Source organism: Lipophrys pholis, assembly GCF_963383615.2.
Source record: "Lipophrys pholis genome assembly, chromosome: 2".
Lineage (NCBI taxonomy): Eukaryota > Metazoa > Chordata > Actinopteri > Blenniiformes > Blenniidae > Lipophrys > Lipophrys pholis.
The window spans coordinates 19,406,119-19,424,176 of record NC_137636.1 but is presented as its reverse complement, the minus strand read 5'-3'; the positions used below and the strand labels follow the sequence as shown (position 1 = coordinate 19,424,176).

Here is an 18,058-nt window from a genome sequence, read left to right as displayed (position 1 = left end):
AGGAGGAATTTGTCACTCTGAAGGCCATTGCTTTGGCTAACTCAGGTTTGAATCTCTTCTCTTCTGAGCTGTTGTTTTTAACTGTCTGCACATCTGTGTTTGACTGCTGGAGGAGAGTTAATCCGGGGAATCTCCTGTCCCACGGGGCTCATTTAAGCTGAACCATCAGAGGACTGATTCCAGCACGCGGCATCCAGACAACCACACACACAGACGCACACACACACACCTACAACACAAGACACATACTTACACACTAGAGAACACGTACAATTGCCGAGCTTCATAATATTCCACTGCCCACGGTCATACCACAGGCCTTATATAAAGATGTGCACACATGCATACATACGGACGCACACTCACACACGTTCAAGCAGCATCCCTCTCCTAAACAAAGTCGCGCTCCCATTTACAATTAGCATAGCCATCCCTTCAGATGCCTTTTAAATAAGGTGAAATCATTAGAGCCCAAAATCTGTCGATAAAGCCCCCTGTCTGATGTGTCCAGCTGCATCGACAGCTGACTGACACACACACGCCCTCCAGTGCACACACACACACACACACACACACACACACACACACACACACACACACACACACACACACACACACGCACACACACACGCACGCCTTCCTCCTCTCATGACCCGTCTTTTGAACTTTGTCTTGGATGCCGGCCAGCTTTTCAGTACTCTTTAATTACAAGGGGGGAGCTGTCAATACAATGTGTTTAAATGGTAGCTTGCAATGAGAGAGCTCTGAATAGGGAGGGAGGGGCCTTTTGTTCTGATTCTGTACACACACACACACACACACAGAGGGGTTTGTATGACAATTATATGAGAAATACAAAATTGATCATTACATGGACAAAAAAGGAAAAAAAAACATCATAGAGATATTTAAGGAACATTGAGACAACATAGTCACAGAATATTACCTAGCAAAATAGATTATGATATTTTAAAATTACAAGCACAAGGTCAGTGTAAGCATGCACCTATATGACTTTACATTGCAAATACACTTCACATGGACACATACAAACAATGTGAAGGATTCCTTGCAGTCATATGACATATGGGACCAGTTGTTAGTTTAAATTGTTGTGTTCCCAGTTTCCATGCATGAGGTGAACATGAGTGGTTTACTGGTTACAGAAACCTCATCACTGTCTACTTATGTCTAGTTATTTTTTATTAGTGCTTTCTCTGGATTGATCATGATGACTAATCTTGTTTTGTTAATGTGCAGTATTACTATAATAGTATGTCATTTCAATTGAAAGGCAGACAAATTGCTCAATCAAGAGAATTCCTGTGGTTTCAGGTTATTGTGAAGGGAATTGAAGTCAAGCCAACTCTATCAAATACTCTGTAATATACAATTCACACTCACTCTTTTTGATTGAAATTAAAGCAGCTGACATCTAGATAGGAACTTTGTACCATTGCCCAGACTCTCGTCAAGACAACAGAATGCTAGCATTAGCATTTTGAAGGGCACTGACACTAATTAATTCACAGGATGCTAATCGTCTGCATTAATGAAGCCAAGCCTTAAGAAATGTTAGCAAACGTGCCCCACATGTAAAGAAAGCCAAACTAGGCATGGGAAACAGGAGGCTCGTGCGTGCGTGCGTGCGTGCGTGCGTGCGTGCGTGCGTGCGTGCGTGCATATCCGCGTGCATGATTTGTGAGTCTCATGTTAACATGTGCGTTTTAACATCCTCGTGTGCTTGTGCTCATTAACGTCTGCTGTTTTACTTGTGAGTGTGGTGTGGGTCACAGCACAGGCCAGGCGGAAGCCGCATCGAACGGCTTAAATACTAAACACACACTTCTAATCAAAAACAGTGTGAAACTCATTAAACTTGAATTTTACCTTAGTGTCTTTACTACAGGCTGCACTTGAGGGGAAACCTCTGTACAAATCACAAATAATGCCAATAGGAGAATCTTTATTTTTTTTTTTCACGCTGACTGACAGTTTTACTCATTAATTTTTTACATGTTCATTACATTCATACATGTTCATTACATTCATGGGATAAGTGTGTGTTAATCTAATAACAACAGACACTATGAGGGGCATTTAACTATGTGGCTGAATACTTGAAGAGAAAGAATATACTCACAGTGTCAATATGATTGCAATCCTTTTTTTATATAATATATCTATTATTAAAACCTGATAATGATGATCATTTTAACTAAATTATGTTTATTAGTATATTCTGGCTCATTCCTGTTATCATTACCTCTCTAAGTAAAATGTCATCAAACAAGAATACAATGAACATCAGAGTGAACAAAGTAGAAAATGTGACAACCTGTGAAACCAGAGATCAGCCCACTGACCACTTTTCACCTACATCAGTTGCACACCATAGATTCAGCTCGGTGTATTTTACTGTGTTAGCGGGGGCTTCTGTGGGAATGTGACTGCTGATGTATTTTATGTTGACAGAAATTTATCTTTTTATTGTCACTATGATATCTCATGTTAGTTTGCTTCTAAGAATGTAAAATCATTTTAATTCAGGGGCCACATACAATTCAATCTTGATTACTATAGAATATAGAATTTGTCTTGATAATTTCTTTTAGTGCAAAGAGGTACAATGATGAATATTAAGAAAAACTCAAAGCACAGTGGACAATTCTTCAAATTTCAGCGCTTTGCAGCTGGCAACATGCATGTTTTTATCCTCCAAATATTTTTATGAAGTCATTTCAGACATTTCCAAAGCACGCTCATAACACAGAAATCTACAAAAGAGAAATAACATATATTCATAACATTCACCTATATGTACCCACACACACGCACACCACACGTCTGATTGAACATGTCTAAAAAGGGGTAGAAAGAAGTGAAACTTGTTGAAACAAAGTCAAAGCTAAGGTCACTTTTACTGATGTATTACGATCTCTCAGCTTGACTTAGTGTTGTGGTATGCCACGTTTCTTACAGAAACAATGTGATACCCAGTGAATAAATCAGAGACAACAACTTCTATTGAAAAAATAAATTAATACATTTTCTTTGTAATTGTTACACCTTATCATGAGCCGTGTGTGTGACAACCCTAGTGAGGACGATGTCAACAAGTATGTCTCCAAAACACACACCGCACTAAATGCTGTTTCAACGGCAGTAATCAGGAAAAATGTAGACAATAATCCACCAGCTTATAATTCACCACAACTTCACAAACAAACGTACACAATAAGGTAAAACATTACCAGCTATATTTTTTAGAAAGTTAGACATCAACATGTTCCTACGACATACACAACACAACACAACACAACACAACACAACACAACACAACACAACACAAGGTTTTCAAAAAAGGAGAGGCTTGACATTCAAAGATGATTGTAAGAGTTTATATTATAAACAATACACACACATACTGTATGTATTGTTCTTTTGGTGCTTTTGTGTGTGTGTCTTTATGAAAAAGCTCTGCTTGCCAGCGTTACCTTAGTGTGTGTGTGTGTGTGTGTGTGTGTGTGTGTGTGTGTGTGTGTGTGTGTGTGTGTGTGTGTGTGTGTGTGTGTGTGTGTGTGTGTGTGTGTGTGTGTGTGTGTGTGTGTGTGTGTGTGATTGTTGGGGGGGAGGTGGTCTATCAATAGTTGTCTTGTGATTATTATTTAACATGCATGTAGTCATTGATCGGAGAAATTGATCGGAGGTTGGGAGCTAAAGGCCAGCTCACATTAAGACTTTGCCTCCCTAGGGGGCAATATGGAGCATTATTATTGAAAGACATTCTCAGCCTTTAACTGCCACATATGCTGAAACACACCTTACATGCCAGCTCAAAGAGAGATTACACAAGTGTGCAGCCCTGAACTTATGCACACAGACACACAGACACAGACACACACACACACACACACACACACACACACACACACACGGGTGCTCAGAGACTCTCAGGTGTTGCTGTGACTCTTCATCATTCTACAAGTCTATTTCTTTTTTCTCCACCCACTCGTCTCTTTGCCCGTCCATTTATCACACCCACAGAGCCACACTTAAAGACAGAGAGAAGAGCGGCCTCTGAACATCAAGCTCCACTCCTGAAGTCACTTTTACTGACAGATTGTGTGTTTCAGAGTTATATTTTGAAAACATTCTTAATACCATTTACAATATTAATAAAAAATAAATAAATAAAAAACTGTCCACGCACCTAAATATCATTGATGTTTGTGTGATTTTACATAAGCAAATTAATAGTATTTTGCACTTTTGCATAACGCATTAAATTCATTAGAATGCAGATAGAATTTACATTTATGGAAAATAAACTAATATTTCTCTGGAGTTTTACCACATGACTTCTCACATTGACTCAATAACACAACAAACAGACACAGGCACTCACAAACACTGTGGAAAACATCCCCTCAAAGCTGTGAGTACTTGCTGCACTGTAAAACCTTCTGGCCCTGTTGCACACTACAGACAATAATTCAGATCCTGGATGTTTTGTTTGATTATGTTATTTGTAGTATTCATTTCTCCTCTTTGAGCAGCAGTAGATGTGGAGTGGGCAGTATTACAAATGTCAGATGAAGTGCTTTCAATGAGTCCTAATCATACGTCAAATATGTATTTCTGCCCTCTCCAGACTCCATGCACATTGAAGATGTGGATGCAGTGCAGAAGCTCCAGGATGTGCTCCACGAGGCCCTGCAGGACTACGAGGCTTCCCAGCACCAGGAGGATCCCCGTCGGGCGGGCAAACTGCTCATGACCCTCCCCCTGCTCCGCCAGACCTCCACCAAGGCCGTGCAGCACTTCTACAGCATCAAGCAAGATGGCAAAGTCCCAATGCACAAACTGTTCTTGGAGCTGCTGGAAGCCAAGGTCTGAGGACGGGGACTGGATGGAAGGACAGCTACACACCAGTCGAAGCCCCAAGAGCTTCAACTTGAACTCCAAACAACATTGAATGACCTCTCGCTCTTTTACACGCACACACTCTTATACATGAAGACCCACCCCCACACACACATACACATACACACACACACAGACACAACCCTGCACGCACACTCAGAAATATGTCCCTGAAGTTTGTCTGCTGACACACATGCCCCATATGAATAATGAAGCAATCTAAACCTCTTTCCTGAACCTGAAATCACTGCTGTCTTGGACAGAACGACGCTCTTTGGACCGTCTGCTTTGGGGACGATGCATACAGACTGACGTTACTCCCCATTACAGAAGGAGGAAGATATTTCCAAACATATACTTAACAACACTTATTTAATTGTTACCACGGAAACTCCAAACACTGATGATTGCAACACACTTATGCATTTAATGACAATTAAGATGTTATTGATGACAGACACTTAACTGAGGACACATGAAACTCAAAAAACATTTTAGTTCTGAGACTGGAAGACTGCACTCATGTCTCTTTTCTCTTCCATATTTCACCCAACAGAATTTTTTAAATGTTCAAGAAACCTGAGTGGGGGGAAAGAAAAAGAACACTAAAGGACGTATTAATGACATTTGTTGTCAGTGTACATGTACAGTAAAGTTGGGACGGATGGACTGATGGAAAAGAAGAGGAGAATTGCCCTGCCAAAGAATGGAACCATCCATTCAGGGGATGCCAGCAAACTTTTACTGTCACAACCCAAACTGTTTCTGGTTTGATCCACCGGTTTGTTTCAGTCCTGGGTCTCGAGGGTCCTGCTGGTGCTCCTTTCTACACAGTCAGATGTTTCTGCTTGTAATGGAAACCAGCAGAACTCAGAGATTCAAGGGCCGGGATTGGAAACAACTGCTGTTAGCACTCTCTTGGTTCTCCCTAAATTCCCTTCCTAGTTTCCAATGACACCCCTACTTCAACTTTAACTCTCGTATCTGTTGTATTTGCAGAGGACCAGTGATCCTGACCTGCCAGCCCTATCAGTATTATCATGGTATCAGGGTTAGGGCACTTGATGAAGCTAAAAATGGTTTCAGATGATCGAAACGCATGAGGTGAGATTGATCGGCAGTTTTGGATTAGAAACATCACTTCCTGCTTACAGATAAGAGAAAAATGAGCAAGAATGACTTCCTGCTTGGCTAATATGACAATGCATTTTTGGTCTAACTCTCCTCTTGTGTTTAGATGTCTGATGGAAACCTTTTTGCTTTAGAGTGGTCCTGGTTCGCAGCTCTCTATGTATCAATCAGTAGATATTTCCACCTGTCAATGTGCCATTAAGAATAGTCCAGCCCATGCTCATTGCCCACACTCTAAAACCTGCAGAGTGTCACCTCAGCATCACCCTCCTCGCCTCACTTCTCGCTCATCTTTTGCGTCAGTACCCAGATATTGTCGTGATTCATTGAGGTAGCGAAGAGGGGAGCTTCACTCACTCAACAATGCAATCCAAACCAGAGGGAAAGGTATGCTGACGAAAAGTGACTGAAGAACAACTAATGTTGCTTTGAAACTCCGAGTTATTTTCTTTCTTCTTGATTTCTACCTTGGAAATAATCTTAGTGACAATACCAATATTAGGGTTGTAAATAACTGTCATCCTGTATATGGCATGTAACACAGCTTTGTTTTTCTTATTAATATTGTCTTCTTAAAACTGAATCAATCAATATGTCTTTCCTTTTTTCTATCAGCTTGACCACTTTCTGCAATTATCATCTATATATATAATATAACAATTAATAATGTATTACCTAATCAGCGTTTATCCTAGAAACTCTGAGCAATAGGGGTTTTTAATTGAAGGGGTTTGTTCATATGGACTAAGTCTGCAATATTAACATAAGGTGCCAGTCTACAAATGGGGGGAGAGAGGACGGGGATTTGGAGGAGATTTCGTAGCTTCTCTTTCTCTCTGTGTAACTTGCCATAAGCTATTAGAAAACTGTCAGTGTTTCCTTTGTTTGGGAAAAATGAGGACCAGGAATGTTGGGATGGGAAGTCACTGCTGTTTTCCCCTTAAAGATGGACGAATGAAGAGGGTTAAAGAGGTAACATAAGCAGCCAGAAAATCACAAGTTCCAACATCCAGTTTGCAGTTCACGTTGTGAGTTTTGTACAATCTTGTGAAAAAAGGTTCTTTTTAGTCTTAATTAAATCAAAGAGTCTTGTTCAAAAACAACAGTTAGATAATATACTGTTTTTGCCCATTTGAACACGACTGTGTTTTTTGTGGCCATGCAATTTTGAAGGGACCACCAGATTAACTTTAAATTGAATGTTTCTGGAGCGGGATTATTCAACCAGAATCAAAGTATCTTATTTTAGCTGCTTCCTGTGAGCTCATATTGCCATTTTCCTAATGTTTCGATTGACAACTTCAAGCAAAGTAGGGCATTTTAATCTGATGTAGAATCTAAATTAAAATGAATTTCCCAAATGCATTCTTGATTGTGTTCATCCAGACCTGAAATAATAAACATACGGTGATTTCTAGGTTGCACATTAAATGTTAATATCAATAATCTGGCTTGTTTGACATTCTGATAATCTCTTTTAGAACTTGGCACTTCAAGCTGGGCTGACGGGAAGCCGTTTTACAGTCAAATGAACATGACACTAATTTCACAAGCTAGAACCAGATTGTACTGACTGATCACAGCTTTAAAAGGGAAGACATTTGGTAGGTTTTTCTTTTTTCTCAAAATAAGAATGCCAAAATGTGTAATCCAGGTGACGGTGAAGTCCGATATGAAATGGCAACTTGTCACAGCCGAGGAGTGCTGCAGTTTAAGTGTAGTTGATCTCTAACATCTCACGCTCTGTATCAGCCATCAGTATTATTAGTAAGGGGTATTTTCTCAGCCTTCTTAAACATTGTATATTGTAAATTATACAGATTATAATTCTAACATAAGACATTTTATTGGAAACAAAATCCCAAAAAAAGAAAAAAAAAAAAAAAGTAGTAGTCTGTGTTTCATGTTTGCTGTTTTTTCTATCATGAAAAAAAAAAAAGTATTTATTTGGTTTTTATTTTATTTATTTTTATGTTGTTGCTGTTGTTTTGGCGTCCTGTTTTTGTTGGATCCTCTCCTTCTCTGTTGGGGCGTCGCTCTGTACTTTTTCTTGTGGTGATTCCTGTTCTTGTGCCGTGTGCTTCTTCTTTAGACAACACAGAGTAGACTAGAGGCCATGTTGTCTGTCTTTATCTGTGTGTCGGATCAGTCCGCCGGGGGTCCGGATTCTCTCACAACAAACCCAATATAAGGCTCTTCTTCTAGGAACTTAACTAGACCACCAGGAACAAATGCCACTATTCATCTTTACCAAACTATACATAAATAATGAAATATTTAGTATCTAAACGAAGAAACACCTTAACAAGTACTTAGAAAGGGATCATTTGTGTAACTTTCCTATAGATTAAACAATATACTGTATACCTTTAGGTTAATTAAAGACAAAATGAAAGGGACATTTGAGTAATTTACAACTGTAGGTGACTCTTTTTTGATAATCATGCTGTACATAATCGCCTCCCAGACAGCTCAGCTCAGTCATTATCAACACAAAGAGAAAACACTAAGATAAGAAACTTTTTATTTTCTATTTCTGCTTCTTTCCTGGAAAATATCTTGCATTAAAACAAACAATGAAAGCTTTCAGCGGGTTGACGAAAAGCATTGAAGAAGAAAAAAAAAAAAGGTCTCATTTGCACTCGCTGGCTCCCTTTGTCACACAATTCTGATTTTGTGGGCACAATCTGCTGGAATCAGCTGCAACATTGAATTTTAACCTGGAATTATCATCATCTTTCTGATATTTAAAGATCTTGAATTAAATGAATATATGTTTTATTGTTGCACGACATGCACCAACATCAAATTGTATTATTCAAGGCTTCGTTGAAAGTCTTAGAGAAAGTTCAATGTTGTTTTTAGAACTTCTTAAAAACCCAAATGAACCTTTTTTTTTTTTTTTTTTTGTAACTGCAGACATAGAACTACCATCCTTCTACACACAACTTAAAAAGGTGCTTTTCTTTTGTTTGTTTTTCTTTCTTTTTTTTTATTGTTCTGTCAATCATGTTGTAATTCTGAACAGTAGACCACAATGAACTATGTTGCATGTCACCCTGAGGTGATCAATCCTGAGCCGAATCTGGTCAGTGATCTAGATTGGAAACAATTTTTAAAAATAGTTCTCAGTGAAGCTACTTTCTTTTGCTCGCTGTAATCTGAGGGGAGATTGCCTTGATGTTACTTCCTGCTCATGCCATGTTATGTAGATGTATTGGATTGAAGGATTTTACCATGCGCACATATTTTTCTTGTTATGAAGCAATACTTTAGTGCAGGCGTGTCCAAACCCGGTCCTGGAGGGCCGGTGTCCTGCATGTTTTAGTTCTCTCCCTGCTTCAGCACACCTGAATCTAATGATGATGTCATCACCAAGGTTGTGAAAAAGCCCAATAATGAGCCCCTCATTGCAATCAGGTGTGCTGCAACTGGCAGAGAGCTAAAAGATGCAGGACAGGGGCCCCCCAGGACCGAGGTTGGACACCCCTGCTTTAGTGACTGTACAATGAGGCGAGTGTTGCACATGTTTGGATTGGAGGTCCAAAAACTGATGCACATAATGAGTCGGTACATTAGGCTGAAACCACATGAACAAACCAAACTGGTGTTGGTTTGTTTCAAACATGAGGAGCAGAGGTGAAAGGACTGTCTGGGTGTTTTGCAGAGCCAATGGCAAATCGAGTTTGACCTGGTTGCACTTTTGGGCATAACATTCATGCCCTCGTTTGGAGCTACGATCCATGAGCTGCAAACACTGTAAGTCATAGTGGTTTAGCAGGAAGATGAGTTATTGAGCCGTGGTGACAAAGCAGCAGTGTCCATCCTCCATAGCTGCACATAGCTGCCCCTGACAACTGCTAAGGCCAAACCGTGTCTATCTACAGCTCTACAGTGTTTAGTCATTTAGTTGTATTTAACCCCCAAATGTAACTGCCACTTGTGCTGCGGCTGACCCTCCTGCAGTCTGAATCTGCAAATATCAAGAAAACATTGAAGGGAGAGAGAGATTCTTTGGGGAACATTGGGACAAAAAGGATATTTAGGAATTTAAAAAAAAAAAAAAAACAACCCTCGAGTGGTGGATGAGAGAAGACCCTGTAGCGTTATTACAAACATGTCTGTAGATTTTAGATGTGCTTCACATCAATAAATGAAAAAAGAAAAAAAAAAAAAAGATAAGCAATTACCTGTATATTTTTGTGATGTGTATCATACAAGTGTGCTCCAACAATAATGTCCATTTGTGTAAATGTATTTATTTCACATTGTATATATTGTTCAATGCAAAAAGAGAGACCTATGATTCTGTAACTTAAACTACTATGGGTTGAAACATTACATGTGTTACTCCAGACTATGCCTTTCAGGATTATTACAGTAGAGCAATATCAATTAAAACCAGGCTTCCAGTTTTGAAATCCGTCTTTCGACTCATTCTTCACAGTTTTTGTCATTTCCATGTCTGTTTCCTTCAGAGTGGCACTCAACATGAAGGTCATATTGTGCATTCGTCTTTCCTACGCACTTTGTGCGTTGTATGGCGACGGTGGGCTGCAGCCATTCCCAGCAAGCTACTGGCAAAAAGGGAGAGTACAACCAGGACGAGTGGCCAGCCACACCTCCAGTCAGAGTTATCAAGTCTGAATAACCATCTTTCGACTGTTTAAGGGAAGTACCCGGCGAAAACTCACGTATGCACAGGGAGAACATGTGAACTAAGTATCTTACCTGTGTCAACACACTATGAGGAGAGAATGTCCACCACTGGGTGGTAGGGCTCTTCATATCAACAAAAATACTTGATAGCAACATCTAGTGACTGTGGTTATCATGATGGAAGCAAATGTATGAAGGAAAGGTTTGTTCATAATGGCCAACTAGGAGATAGAGATGGTTCCAACTAACCCATCCTAAAAGTTGTGTTTTTCCCAGGAAGAGACGGTACGTAGACGTCCATCTTTCCCCGTGAATTCAAGTTATGCATACAAGACAGATAATCATGGAGATCCAAAAAATGGTCACATTGTCATTACAAGCATGCTGTTTTTGATGCATTTAGTTCAAAGCACCGCTGTGACAGACTGCAGCCCCACAGAGCTGCGAGCATGGACCTTCGTCGCGGGTTGTAATGGTGCTGCTCTGTTTTACAACGCATTTTAGTGCTTTGTGAAAAGCAACTATAGCAGTGGGTGCCGAGGCAGGGGTGACATGAATAATTCATTTGCCAAACACTTCTCTGTCCATCCACAGTGGTGTTTCTGGAGCAACCAGGCAAAATCACACCTCTCGGAGTCAGTGTCGTCTTCAGCGTCATCACTGACTTCAAATAATAAAAGAAAATGAAACAGAGCCACAAAGACGGAGCGAGAGAAAGAAAGGGGGTGAGGAGGAGAAGAGAGGAAGGAGGGACGAGGAAGTGGTAACAGCTTGCTCCGGTGGGTGGCTAACTACTGTCCATTCTGAAGGGCCAGATCTCCTGCTCTTGCCAAGGGCACTAAACACAAACACACACACACCCACAGTGATTAAGACATGCTGTGTTCAACATTAAAAAGCAAAATCGTGAGCGAGCAAAACAGCCTGAACACAAATGCAAGCTTTTCAGACTTCCTCTTTGTCTCTTTTCGAGCATTAAATCATCAGCTTCTGGTTCTCTTCACCCATTTCTCTCGAACACCCTTCCTGCCTTACCCTTCTCTATCTCTTTTTCACTTTCTCCCCGCCACATTGACACTCTCCTGTTCTTGTTTCCCTCTCTCTCTGTTACCCCCCCCCGTAATAGCCAGCAGCAGTAAATGGGATGCAGAGGCCAGATATTTAATGTAGCAGAGAGCCATGAAGTGTTTTAAGAAGCCTTTTCCTAACAGGGGGAGCCCTGACCTGCAGGCAAATATTTTTCAACCGGATGACATAAGGAGATATTAGCACAAAGAGAGCAATATTTTTATCCTTTTTTCCCCCCCATTTCTTTCAGCACAATAACTCCGGCTCGTGTCTGTTTGCGGGGCCTGCCTGGTCACACGGTCCTTCTGCACAGATGTTTTATTTTACTTGCTTGCCTTTTGGAGTTCATTTATTTTATTTTATCTTTGATTCATTATTATGATACGATAAAAGCTACTTGAGCATTTCAGCTGCTGGGGGGCTCTTATCGTTAACCTTGTGGAACGCCTGTAAGAGTGTGTTCAGCGCGCCGCATCGCTAATGGCCAACTCAAGTCCTTTCTTCTCCTCCTCCACCTTCTGGCTTCATCTACATCTCTCCTTCCATCTTTTTTTCTCCCTCTTATCTTGCTCCTGTACCATCTCCAGTTTTTTCTCTTAATCTCCCCCTCCTGTAGGAGTCTGTTTATTTTCATTTCTCCGTTTCTCCATGCGGTCGTCATCTCGGTCGCATCTCTTTTGCGTAGTGGAAAATTTAACTCAGCAAAATTCTTACGCAGCATAACTGACTGTCAAATGACACTTTATTTGTTACAAAGAATATGACCCTTATCTGTCACTGCTCATAATAGTGATTAGCTGAGGGTTTTTTTTCCATGTCAAAGCTCAGCTTCCTGAGAAAACTCCTCACCATAGAGCATGTTTTTCTTGGGGTACCACAAGGTTTGATATTTGAATTGGTGACATCGGTTTCACTGTTATCTAAATGGTTTTTAAAGTGTTAAGAAAGTGAGCAAGCCACATAATCAGAGTTGTTTTTTTCTGGTTCTTCTTCACTGTTGTCACTGACCTCCCCTCATCCCCACACAAAAGGTTCTCCTTTTTTTTAACAGTACATGTTCTATTATTCACCTGGAAATATTTCAACTCCATTTTTAGGAAAATTTGTTCAAGTATCCAAGTATTCAGGAACATATTAGAAATTGCACTCATTGTTGGTCAGAGATGACATGAAACTTTCACTATCAACAATATCTGAGATATTAAAGTTGTATGTTCTTTTATGGGTGCTGAATCTGTTGTTACATCCTGGGAAGAGTGAGCAGTTATACCCCTCACCCCCACCGACATCATTCACAATTAAATTTAGCTCAAAAAGTATGTTTTAACAAATAACTAATAGTTTCACACATGTATTTCTTTTAATTGTGATTTATACTGAGAAACCAAAGGGAGAAAAAAACTTGTCATTGACCCTCAGATGTTCCTGTTGCTTTATTTATTTTATTTTACATGAAACATTTCAGATAAGTCAAACAGGAGAGAAAGCCTGAATCTGATGTTCACCTCCTTAAACAGCATCAGCCAGGCTCAGTCTTCATGGGCGACTATCTGTTTTAGCTGATGTGGCCTGTGAGGTGCTAATGTGTGGCAGCTTCGCACTGATCACACTGATGGGTTCTGTTTTGGAGCTGTTTAACCCCCCCCCCCCAAAAAAAAATACACACACACACACACACACACACACACACACACACACACACACACACACACACACACACAAAGTATATAATGTATATATGACTACAGCCTATATATGGATATGGGTGTGTGCCTGTGTGCATGCGTGTGTGTAAAATGCCTCGCTGTGTGTGTGTTTTATCACTGTATCCTCCTTGTATCAGCACTGGGGTTCCCTTGGGTTTCACAGGCCTTGTGACATAGACTCACAGTGGTAATGGCCTTTCATAGCATCTCGCTCTCCTGACACACACACACACACACACACACACACACACACACACACACACACACACACACACACACACACACACACACACACACACACACACACACACACACACACACACACACACACACCACAAATATGCACCCTAAGACCATGCAAACTTGCAAAAAAGAAACCAAACAAAAGTGAAAATGGTGAAAAAGATCATGTATATTCATTGTAGTGTCATAAATAATGTGAGAATGTCTTTGCATAAAACAGAAAGGTTAAACTTAAAAGGTTCCTTACACATTTCTTGTGATGCACTTGTTTTGGGTTTTTTTTGGCCATTTTTATTTTTACATGTCTCCTTGTCCTGTGTTCTCCATTGACCCTCCTCTATCAAACCACATAAAGTCTACTTAGCGTCCAGGCTAACTAGCTGACCAATCTGCTTGTAATTTATAGCTGCTCGTTTGTGCATATGATTTACTTATTTCCTTTGCCTTCTTTGTCTTCATCCACTATAGCTCTTTCCCTCACTCGTTCTTTAATACTGCCTTCATTTTTTGTCATTCCTTTTTTAAAATCTTATTCACTATAACTATAAATCACTCTTGTCCTCTTGCCTCATTTCTACCCCTCGCCTCTTTCCATTTCTCCAACATCCCATCCTCTTCTGTCATCCCATTCTCCATCCGTTTCTGTCTCCTTTCCCATTCTCTTTCCATCCCTCTATCTTGCAAGGTGTAAAGTGGCTGTGCCGTCTGCGTGCATCCGAGCTTCATGTGCGAGCTATAAGAGGGTCAGCTGTCTATTTGCACTTTTAACGTCTTAACTCCATACGATGGGTCATTTATTCTCACTCTCTCCCTCTCTCTCCCCCCCTTCCCATCCCCTCTCTGTGTCTATTGCTTTCTATATCTCTCTTAGGACAGTAAATGTTTTAACTCTCCATTCTATGGGCCATTCATTAAGTTAGTGTACTTTAATAAATAGTCTGATGTGTCACTGGCTAGTGAATTAGTGGCACTTTAAATCCCCCACCAGTGACCAATAGATTGCTGGAAGGTTTGATATGCAGCGGCCACTCATTCCCAGAAAACCAATTAGAGCTTGCCAGCGCCAATATGGACGTTAATAACACCTCTGTCACTATTTGAAGCCCAAACTATTTGGATAAAGTGTAGGTACATACAGAATGTTTTCAGCTTTTTAAATTTCAAAATAAGATGCACAATTTTGATTTGAGAAACAAGTTAAATTTTTTGAAAATTTGTAAACGGACATTACTTTTACCACATTCGCCCATTTGCTTACACAGTCACACATACAACAAGGCCGCGAGCTTCCTTTTTCTGTGATACAGCGGAAAACTTTCTCAATCTAAACTGCAGCGCCCAGATCCCACTGGATCTCCCCCTCTCCTGTTACTGAGAGGAGCGTCTGAACCTCGTCGAAAGGCCGCAGTGCTGTGGAGCGCCCACATTTCAATCAAACCAGTCACCAAAACAACCAGTGGGTGCAAAGTGACGTATGTGAACATTAACAGGAGGGTTTACGGCAGATGAGATAGTTTAATATTGCAGACTTGCTGAGAGCGCCGGTCCTCACTACGTGTGCAGGAACGAGGCTTCATGTTCACTGTCACATGATAGCCACTCAAATAATGTGGAAATACACAACAACTGAATGACATTGAATGCCACACCACTCCCTCATGGTTCAAAACTCATGTCCCACATATATTCGCCGATTTAATAATATTAAATTAATAATATTAAATGGGGGGGGGGGGGGGGCTCCCAGTGTGTTCTGTTCAGTGAGATGCTCCCAGTGTGTTCTGTTCAATGAGAAACGGGTCCAAATGGCTCTTTGACTGTTTAAAGTTGCCGACCCCTGGGATAGGGACACTTGTGACTGAGTGCATTATTCAAGTACACTTTGGCACATGGACAAAAGTATTGCGTCTTTCCTGGTCTACATCCATCCATCCATCTGTTTATCTGTCTGTTTCTCCTCATGTTGTTCATGTGAAGAACAGAGGAATTGAACGCTGGCCTTGATGATTTCAATTCTGCCTAACTCCAGGCCTTTAACCCCACAGCAAGAAAAGCCATTGTTTGATTCTAGACTGGTCCTGGAATTTTTTTCATTATAAGTTGGATTTTCATTTGAAAGGTTGGCCTTCACTTTTAGATGAAAGTTTAGAAGCAATCACGATGATAACTACAATTTAAGAATTAAAAGAGATAAAAATAATAATAATAATCTGTTTCAGAGATAGTTTCAGGTGTCTAAGCTAAAGAGCAAAAGCCCCAGCATAAAGTGAAAGGATTCATTTAACTAAAACTTTCTTTAAACTTGTGAGTTTCAATATTCTCAGTGTTTTTGACCATAATGAAAATGTTCCAAATGTGTGAAATGTTGATGAATCCTGTCTGTGATTGGACAGTTATCAAGTCAGTCCTTGGGGTCACCATGGATGCATAGTTTTTCTCTGTGCTGTTCAGTAACTTAATGATAAAATAGTTATCCTTGGCTGTCTAGGAGTTATCATTACGAGAGGCATGCTTACTGAAAACTGTTGATACAGTCTGCCGTGAGCTGGTCAGTGAAAATAGGTGAAAGTGAAAGTGCAGTACCTTTGACCACATGCATTTATTATACTGAGTTTTTAATATAATCATCACAACTTTGGTGTTCACATAACATTCTTTAGGAATTAAATTAACTACAAATGAATAATGAAAATTGTTTGATTAAAAAGTGATGCTTGAGAAAAATACTAGACTTATTGGGATGCAAAAAACTATTAACAGCCATTACTGTAACAACTGCTGATTTTCTGGCTCATTCGCAGCTCTTTGTTTTTCAATTAGTATTGTGTCTTTCCAGCTTAGGAAATTAAATATGATATAAGAGAGCAGAAAAACTTTTTTTTTCTGAAATCAATTAGTGCAGCAGTTTGTTTGGCTTGATCAGCAAAGCTTTTAAATGTTTTATTTTATTAATACACTACCTATTATTCTCTGTTAGTTGACAATGATGAGCAGCTCATTTTGAAGAAATAAACAAATCGGGTGTATTTAGATGAAGACTGATTCTCAGATGTGAAGCTAATAATTCAGCCTTGACAGGGGAAAGGTGATTGGCATAGACAAAGCTTGTGTGTGTGTGTGTGTGTGTGTGTGTGTGTGTGTGTGTGTGTGTGTGTGTGTGTGTGTGTGTGTGTGTGTGTGTGTGTGTGTGTGTGTGTGTGTGTGTGTGTGTGTGATTATGAGTATGTGCATTGTCAAGAGAGGCAGGAGGTTAATTCAATCCTATAGAAACGCAGCATGGAAGGGATTGGACAGTACAGCCCCGAGGGTGTCACTGGCCTCAACCCCAATAGGGGGCAGAAATTGTGCTCTCTCTCTCTCTCTCTCTCTCTCTCTCTCTCTCTCTCTCTCTCTCGCACACACACACACACACACACACACACACACACACACACACACACACACACACACACACACACACACAATATGGTCAGGATGACTTGAGGCTATGAATCTGAAAAGCCAAGGAAAAGCCAAATTGTTTTTCTATCTACTTCCTGATGCATTTCATTTGGAACCGAAGAGGATAAATGATGAACATAGATTACGTGTGTGTGTGTGTGTGTGTGTGTGTGTGTGTGTGTGTGTGTGTGTGTGTGTGTGTGTGTGTGTGTGTGTGTGTGTGTGTGTGCGTGTGCGTGTGCGTGTGTGTGTCTTAGGGATACCTGGTATTGGATATGTGCCAATATCCCCCGATATGCCGATATTTTTAAAGCAAATATTATTACATATTCTCAATTGCCGATATGCCGATATAATCTACCTGTGCTTCTGATGCAGTAGTTAATAATAACAATATAAAATAATCCCAGTGATGGGACTGCTGTTTTTTTGTATCAGCTCCTATACCAAAATAAGAAAACTGGTGCAACAGCTTTACAGAACCTAAAATAGTCCCCATACGTACATGAAAAACTCTGAATTAGTGGGCTGCAGGTGATTCAAACTCTTGTATAAACTTAATGAAAGCATTTCTTTTTCAAGAACAGCAGCCCATGTCGGTATACAATGATTGAAAATACAAATGGATCCTCAAAACTGAGCTCAGACTTGACAACCATTGTCAAGTTGATGATGTGCAAACAAACTAAACAAAAGTGCAGAACTTCTTTCAAGTCATACAAATCCATAACGAGAGGCAGATTTTTCTGTAAATAAATAAGAATATCTGGCTTTTCACAATCTATACCAGGGGTGCCAAACATATTTTAGTTCAGGGGCCACACAAACAGCCCATCTTGGGTGGACCAGACCAGTAAAATAGTGGTAACCTTTAAATTCCAATT

At 40.2% G+C, this 18,058-nt stretch overlaps 1 protein-coding gene across 6 annotated transcripts in view; it reads left to right on the top strand.

Annotated features, from left to right (window-relative positions):
- esrrga (estrogen-related receptor gamma a) overlaps window positions 1–4,899 on the top strand; it is a gene marked incomplete at both ends in the record, with an annotated part of 68,840 nt that extends 63,941 nt beyond the window's left edge. For all 6 annotated transcript variants that reach the window (XM_080458744.1, XM_080458747.1, XM_080458743.1 and 3 more), the window contains 2 exons: window positions 1–45; window positions 4,655–4,899. The exon at window positions 1–45 is cut by the window's left edge and continues 118 nt beyond it. In XM_080458744.1, the coding sequence (XP_080314870.1) occupies window positions 1–45; window positions 4,655–4,899 (290 nt within the window). The remainder of the gene's footprint in view (window positions 46–4,654) is intronic.
- Window positions 4,900–18,058: the final 13,159 nt, after the last annotated feature.